Source organism: Lycium barbarum, chromosome 2 (genome assembly GCF_019175385.1).
Source record: "Lycium barbarum isolate Lr01 chromosome 2, ASM1917538v2, whole genome shotgun sequence".
In the NCBI taxonomy this organism is placed as follows: Eukaryota; Viridiplantae; Streptophyta; class Magnoliopsida; order Solanales; family Solanaceae; genus Lycium; species Lycium barbarum.
Window position 1 is genome coordinate 141320235 of NC_083338.1, and position 8346 is coordinate 141328580.

General features: G+C 34.4%; 1 protein-coding gene across 3 annotated transcripts; it reads right to left on the reverse strand.

Moving 5' to 3' along the window:
* Positions 1-692: 692 nt before the first annotated feature.
* On the reverse strand, positions 693-8127 carry LOC132623086 (vesicle-fusing ATPase-like). 3 transcript variants are annotated; one of them, XM_060337806.1, is made up of 14 exons: positions 7717-8127; positions 6678-6767; positions 6023-6078; positions 3993-4148; positions 3701-3848; positions 3409-3501; positions 3030-3187; positions 2850-2949; positions 2675-2774; positions 2041-2096; positions 1882-1935; positions 1691-1773; positions 1351-1484; positions 693-1256 (listed from the first exon to the last, which is right to left on the reverse strand). In XM_060337806.1, exons 2-14 carry the CDS (start codon positions 6678-6680, stop codon positions 1069-1071), a joined length of 1329 nt encoding a protein of 442 aa, XP_060193789.1. In that variant the 5' UTR covers positions 6681-6767; positions 7717-8127; the 3' UTR covers positions 693-1068. The 3 variants fall into 3 exon arrangements, with proteins under 3 accessions (XP_060193789.1, XP_060193781.1, XP_060193773.1); XM_060337798.1 differs by having other exon boundaries at positions 695-1256; positions 2850-2955; positions 6678-6729; positions 7717-8118; XM_060337790.1 differs by having other exon boundaries at positions 696-1256; positions 2850-2955; positions 7717-8115.
* Between the last annotated feature and the right edge of the window lie 219 nt (positions 8128-8346).

Below are 8346 nucleotides of genomic sequence, written 5' to 3' on the forward strand. Positions count from 1 at the left end.
AAATTATGGTAATTATCTTTAAAGTTACCTGATGGTGTAAATTTTTTCATACACTAACAATGCACCAAACTTATACTCTTAAATTAAAGTAATTAGATTCTACCTGAGAGAGAAAGCAGAGTCTGCCGAATGCAAATGTAAAATAGGAATAAATGGTGAATTAATGAGCTATAAAAGATTTGATTGAGTTTGAACATAGAATATATATATGATATCATGATAGATAATAGATGAAGGATGACAGCAAAATATAACTTGTTTTGCAGTAAAATAGTAAACCTTACCAAGTGAAACCAGAGAAATCACTAATGTAAAGAAGATGAATAACAATATGCATCATGGGCAGCGCACGGAATCTGAGTAGCAGTGCAAAAAAAAAAAAAAAAAAGGGGGGGGGGGGGGGGGTCATCTAAATTTAAAACATAATGAAGTCGTGGAGTATAGAAACTTAAAACTTGAAATCCAAAAGAAATGTAAGCTAAAAACAGTATAAGAGTACTGCATGGACTCCAACTTTAGTGGATGACTACTTTCAGCCCATAGCACTTCTTTTGCAAATAAACATATTGAGCAGACAGAACTCATTTTAGAAGAGTCTTATGATAGTAAAGTATCAATTTGAAAAATAGGAATGCTATTGGATGTCTTTGATTAATCAGTAAGAAGAGGACAAAATCACATTAAACAAACATTTTAAATTATACATTTCTCACGGACTTACTTATCATATAATATTGTTGTGCTGCTCGCATGACCCAAACTAAGAAGCGGAGTTAGGATTCGAAGCTTGTTTCTAATTCGTTTAAGTTATTGGGTTCTAAATTAACAATTTACAGATACTCAATAATTTTATCAAGACATATATAGGATTTAGACCAAAGTTACTGGATTCGGCCGAACCCGCGAGTCCTATGCTAGCTCCGCCCCTGCCCAAACTCGAAGAGTAGCTAATATTGCAGATTCTAAAACAAAATCATCTTGAAAAAGTAATCCAGGACCTCCTGCAGTGTCTTATGCGCAGAAAAACCAATTTATGTCTACCATATACACATACAGAGGATGATTTACCTATTCAAAGGTCTTTACTAAAGACTCTTTACCAAAATTTTGAAGGGCCATTTGAATGTCCACCTTCTTAATTTGAATACCCTCTATCTTGAACATACGTCCTTGAAAACCACGAAACAATGCGTTTTCAAATGCTGTCTGTAACAGACCCTCGAGATCGACTCTAGTAAATCCTTGTGTTGCAGAAGCTACATCAAAAGTTAATTCAGTATCTAGACTTAAAATATTCATAGTTCCCAAATCTTAGGACACAAAAATAATGATACATCTTATGGAACTAACCTACGGCTGAAAGGTCTATGTCAGTATCGAAAAAGACCCTTCTCTGCATCCTTTTTGAGTTGATTTGCAGAATCTTCAAGCGTTCATCTTCATCTGGTAGATCTATTCGCAAGCGCAATTCAAATCGCCCTGGTCTACAATCGCGCCAAGATATGTCAACTGAAAATATATTTGAATATATATATATATATATATATATATATATATATATATATATATATATAGGCTAGGTAAATTGACCAAAGCTATTTTACTTTCCACTTTAGAGTTCAGACTGTTCGGAATAAAATATGAATAGCAAATTAACCTAATTAAGAGAGATCGCTGGAGAAATGAGTACCTCAACAAGCCATCATCAATCAATTCAATCCTACTAGTTGTCCCCACAAGCAACAGATTCGTTTGTCTACGAACGCCATCAACCTAGTTTCGTCAAACCACCATTAGATAGTCATATATAAATAACTTAGGAAGCAAAAGTAGTTCACACAATCGGGGGAGGTGAAAGGCATAGAGGGTTTTGAAGCAGACCAATGTTGACAGTTGGCTCACTATCCTATCAGTTGCCGAGTTTGCTCCTCTTTTCTGATGTCAATAGCAAAACTTTGAGTTAAACACTAAAAATAAGCGCGCACACACCCAAAAAAAATAAAAAAAATAAATCAAGCAAAGCAACTAGGAAATGCTTACCCCTGCAATGGCATCAATTTCTTCAAAAATTATTACATGAACAGGACTTTCTTCACCTAATGAAGCAAATCATATCATCAAATAACCAAACATATCTACTATCTAAGGAACAGCATAAGCATTATATATCTTACATTGAGAGACAGTAAAAATTAATAACAGGAAAAATGTATTTTCAGTGTGATACTTGGCGACCCATGCAGCCTCTTCATTTCATTTCATACCTATAGTTTGTTGTTTAAATGGTTGTGGAGATTCAATGAAAATGGGGTCACTTTGGAAGGAAATAATCAAAACCAGATATGTTAGGGATGGATTTTACCTTACCTTATCAAAAATAAATAAATTATCTTACCTATATTCTCTAACATCACTTTAAAGACTGCTGAGATATTAGCTCTACAACTGCCACCTATTTGCCTAGTTGGGAGACACAGATGCACTTGAACAAACGATAGTTGGATCATACAATTTACATTAGCTAGAAACAAAAACAATTAAAGAAGTACGGAAATAATTTCCTATTGTAGAACCCAACATCTAACTTTTCAAAGTTAGAGAAAAGCAAGGAGGAGGAAAAACGAGAAAAGCAAGGAGGAGGAAAAACTAGACACGGGGGTCATCATATTCTTACCCATTAGCTCAAAATCTTTAATCGATGGAGCAAAAACATCTCTCAGATTCTTTTCACCTGATCCTACGAGAGTGCCTATGATCTCCGGCCCTCTCACAACCTAGAAAAAAAATAAAAGAAGTATAGAAGAAAGTAAAGAAAAAACAAAATAAAGGACCATCCTTAAAATTACAACCTTTAATTTTGCATTGAGAATTTCCGATAAGCGTCTTGCAACCAGTGTTTTTCCTGTTCCAGGTGGTCCGTGAATGATCAAGCCTTTTATAGGTTGGAGCCTAATCCTTCATTAAAACAACCATCAAACATTTGATAGTAAGCTAGTCAAGTTTAAATATAATTTGATAAAAATGCTTACTCTCTTGATAAAGCCCGAGGTAAGCTACGAGGAACAACTAGTTTCAAAATGGCATCTTTGAATTGCTCGTTAAGCCCCCCATATCCCAAGGATGTCATTTCTGCTTCAAACTCCTCCATATTGAAATCTTTCCTTGGAACTTCTTTTTGACCACGAGCCTAGCAAAAAAGTGAATCACTCCATACACTTTAAATACATTAACAACTGGAATTTGATTTAGGAACCTGCTGAAATTCCTTTCTTAATTTTAAGTGGTTAGGCACTTTTAGTTAAAACCTTTATCCTCCAAGTACAAGCTTTGCGAAATTTTCAAAAGCTCTGAAAATGTTCCATGAATAGAAAAGTGGCGAAAGATGCGTAATCATAATTTATAGTTTACCTCAAATCGCGAGGATGTGATTTCTGCTTCAAGCTCCTCCATTATGAAATCTCTCCTTAAAAGTTCTTTCTTCACTTTTTTTTGTCCATGGACCTAGCAAAAAAGTGAATGACTCCATATTCTTAAATAAAACTCTTAAAAGTTTATTTACGAACCTGCCAAAATTCTTTTCATAATGTTACATGGAAAAGGCACTTTTAGCTCAAAACTTTATCCTCCTGCCAAATTTTTAAGGGCTTTGAAACTGAAAATTGGAAAAAATAAGCGTAATTATAGTGTTTATAAAATTTACCTCAGTATGCTTTTTGCTGAAGATAGGCCATTTCCTGCGCTTCGGTACTTCGAATTCGGTAATCGATTCTATAGTGTCTTCTCCAAAATCTTCAGGTTTAGTGAACCTCAAAAAACATTTTAAACAATTCCAGTTTCCAATTGTCCTACTGCAAAAAGTCACGCGACAATTCGAGCTTATTTTGCTTTCCTAAACATAAATTGTTACTTGGAAAATCCTTAAACTATAGTCTCAGTTCATATATAGCATTTGGGAGATCTGGGATAGTCATGGTTAATGGTTTATGCTTTACCTTTCGACAGTGGCTTCCTGCACTTTTGTCTTCTGAATGTACATAGTCTCTGCACTTGCCGTCTGACTACCAGCACGGGCAAGCTTAGATTTCATAGCCTTCTTCAACGCTATGCACCTTTGATATGCCAAGATAAATGGTCGTCCCAGAAAGGACCTGAAAGAGGAAGGATCGTTAGTAAGATTCCACCCTCTTCTAATACATATGTGCTGCACTAACTAAATTCATAAAATTAACCTTTTAATTTCTACTTCCATTCAAAAACACAGAAGCATGGAAGTAGTAAAAAAGCCAGTTTGTTCATTCTCTGTACGGATGAGAACTAATTAGTCATCGAGAGCAATTGTAACTTCTAATCTTCCAAACTGAAGTTGTTGAACAGACTGCTCGTTTTCTCTTAAAGCTCTGGCATTTTTTAGCGTTGCTTTAGTTCAGTGTAACGCCATCTACTTTTCAGGCTGGTGCAGGTTTATTTTCAATAGTCCTATCCGGTGCAGCTCCTCGTTTCTCATCCCAGTTTTTTTTTTTTTTCAAAGGGTAAGTAATAAAAACAGAAAGCAACATCGAAATGTTTCTCATCCCAGTCTTTTGCAACAGTCAAGGGACCAAGGGGCCTAAGCAAATTAAAGCATATGAAAGTCAGTCTGCCTTCAATTTCTTTCTGATGAAACAAAGGATTCATTATTCTTTCTGAACTATGAGGACATCACGTCATCTGTGGAATTCGACACCACAAGGAATTAAGTCATGCAACACTAGTTTACCAAACAGTAAGACTACAGTGCTCATGAGGTCAAAATCTTGATATGCAGTATACTAGACAATTGCACACCCTAAGATCTAAGATAATTGTTGTTCTTTTTGGAGCATTTTAATATTATAAATGACATGGAATTTGTGGCACTTTAATGTCATATTGAAAGTGTATGAAATGCTCCATTTCCCACCTTCAGTACTTGGCTGAATGTGGACATTGTTTGTCTTGAAACTTCTTTCCCCATTATCACATTAACTTACCCACATTCTTCCCCTTTATGTATTGTAACTTATGTAACCTCTAAGCCATAATTATATTCTCCCATTATACGCACATTACTACCCCACTCTTATCCTATTCAATTCAAGGATGATTTTGTTAACTATAAATAGTTAGTCATCCTAACCTTGAGATAGATGAAAAATATTGGAGAGTTCTTGAAAAAGTGAAAATAAAAGAGAGTATTTTTTAGGTTGAAGGAAGGTGTTCTTATGGTGGAACTTTGGACTCTTCAACTAGTCCGGAGTTATTTGAGTCACACGACGTTGACGGACTGTTATATCCTGGAGGGGACAAGTCAGAGTTGTACTGTTGGACCGGTAAAGATTATGCCGTAGCGGGCTTGAATCTCCTTAAAGAGAGCGAGATATCCGCGTCTCAGCCTGAAGAATATTTATGTACTTTGTTCTTTATTTTTCATTTTGGTTTTCAACTGTAATTTATTGTAATTTATCGATATATTCACCAACAATAATTATTAGTTCAAGACAGCAAAATAATACAAAGAGATAATGGTCAAAAACACACCTTCACTATCACTTTTTCGCGAATTTCACACCCCAACTATCTATTGTTCCATTTTCCTACCTGAACTATCACCATCAGGCAGAGGCGAATCTAGAATTTCTGAAACACGAGTTCACCACTAAAAAAAAGAAGGAAAAAATTTATTAAGTGGGACTTGATCCCTAGTCTTCTAGGTAAATAACTCAACCTTCAACCAAGTGCACCATTTAACCTTTTTGTAGTATGAGTTCCAACAGATAGTATTATACTAATTTAAAAAAACATATACATAAAATATCTAATTTTATGGAGAGACCATGTGTTCACGTGCCCCAATTTTAATACCTAAAATCGCCCCCGCGCATCAGGTGTGTTTTTGACCATTAGCTCTAATACAAACTGTGGAGCAAATAGAGTTTAAATCAATATTCTTGTCTTCCCTCCGGCTGTAGGACGGGAGCTGGAAGGAGAAATCTCAAAAACTTACAACTTTAGAAGCCAACACTGACGTTCCTGTGTATGGTATGCAATCTGCAGAGTAGCCTGCACATACAACATACAGATTTATAAAGGGAGAAAAGGGATGGAAAAAGGAGAAATCAAGTTTCAGTGAAAATAAGAAATCTTACAATATATAGTTACAGTATATGACTAAAAATACCATAAAATAACAAGTTGAATCAAAACCTAAAGCTTCAGTGTGTTAGCTAGTAAAAGAACATTGCTGATTCTGAGGTGGAACCATAGAGCTCTGCGTTATATTGATGTTTGGAATAGAAAGGTTAATCATGTAAAATTCAAAGGAAAATGGTATTTTAAAGTATTACAGAATCACTGCTCACAACTATTGGATTGAGCATCTCAGCTAATAAAGCCCGAAGATACTTGATCGATCAAATATTCGAATTTCAAGTGAAAGAATTTTTTTCATGTTTGTGACTACCAAAACATATTCTAAGTAAAATGACTTCTACTATGTGCATACCAAAGAAGCTTTCACCCAAAAACGTCCGCCTTCTAGCTGAAAATTAATAGAAGGTGTCTCTCAATCTTAAGCATGGGTATCAAGTATCAACCTCTATGATCGAAGCAACCTAAACGAAAAGGTATTGTATAAACAGCGAATGCATTAAAGCACTTACCATCTTTGCTTCTAGTGTACGTTGAGGATGCAGCACTGAGCGTCCCAAGAAACTGAATGATTTGATTCAAGTAGGAAGAAGAATTTCAGCCTACATTTTTTTTTTCCCATTGAGAGAACGATTTGTTAAAGCTATATATAGTGTGGCTCAATAAATATGACGGATTCAGATCCTGTCCAATTCATATATAGTTGTGATTGAACGAGGCGAACTTAAAAAACTGTGATCATAGTTCATGGATAACAAAGTTGTCCCCTTTTTATAAAGAGAGCATATAAAATGCAACACAGAAGATCACAACTGTATATTTCTTACCACTTCTTGTACCAAGCGGTGTCACGTGATACGCTTCATCCAATCTTTTTCTAAATATGTATGCATAGATAATAAGCAAGATAAAAATGTTGGGTATAATATAAAAAATTACACCACTTATGTTGTAGTGATCTCTATTAATTTATTCATTTTTTTCAATTACTGACATCGTGCCACTGCCACTAACATAGCACCGGCCCCTGAATGCAGAATTGTTTACAAAAGTAACTTCTGATATTTCTATCAACGTAAGCTCGTTTTCAGAACATTCTATAATCCCCTTAAGGTCATCATAATGTTTTATTACTTTTTTTATTTATTTAGATAAAACAAAAAAGACATCCTATAATCCCTTACGATGACAATTTTTTTTAAATAGAAAGCAATTCTAACTAAATAAATTCACGCAATCTCTATATTGAAAACAAATTAAAGCTTCCCCACCACATTCTACAATTAAGTCCCCTTTTAAAAAGGATAAATCACTAGAGCAATTCCACATGAAAAAGAATGCACCACCTTTGAAAAAAAACACATTTAGCAATATTAAACACAAAGACAGACAATTAACATTAAAATAATTTAAAAGTCGTGATCATCTGACTGGTTGAAAAATACAAGGGGAAAACTGGAGAAAGTATGGTTAGTTTTACCATTTTTTAAGAGTTTTGAAAAAAAAAATTACACATGAATTGTTAGGGAAAAACAAGAATCAAACACGCACCTGGACACCAAGTACAAAGGTTTTTCTGTTTGCTGCTATCGGATACTTGCCAGTGCTAGTCAGTTTCTTTTAGGGCTAAAGGGTACCTATAAATATTGGAGATACCAGTTTGCACGCAACTTCTTCCTTATTTTGCTGCTTCCTAGTCCTTTTGTGAATCTAGGTACTAGTAATTTGCAGAATTTTCATTAAAGCAAATTAAACAACGTCATGTCAAAAAATATTCCACGGCAATACTTAAGATACCACTCATTAATTTTCATCTAAATCTTTAAATTAAAACCCCTCTAAAAATAGGTAATTATGTATTTATCTTTCTCTCTCTTCTGTCTATATACTCTATATGTTCTATTTTATGTGATGTGATTTTCTTATTAATCCGTTTTCAGATCGAATGACACATTTTTACATTCACAAATATTTAACCTTAGACTTTGTATTTTACTTTTAATAAGAAGTTTTTATAATCACACAAAATGTTATCACATGCTTAGCAACGAGTTTCAAAACTTTTCCGTTTTCCTACAATAATCAAAGGCGGAATAAGAATTTGAAGCTTGTGGGTGTGGAATTTTAGTCCTTTTAAGTTATTGGGTTTTAAATTAATAAATTATGTATATTCTCTTAAGA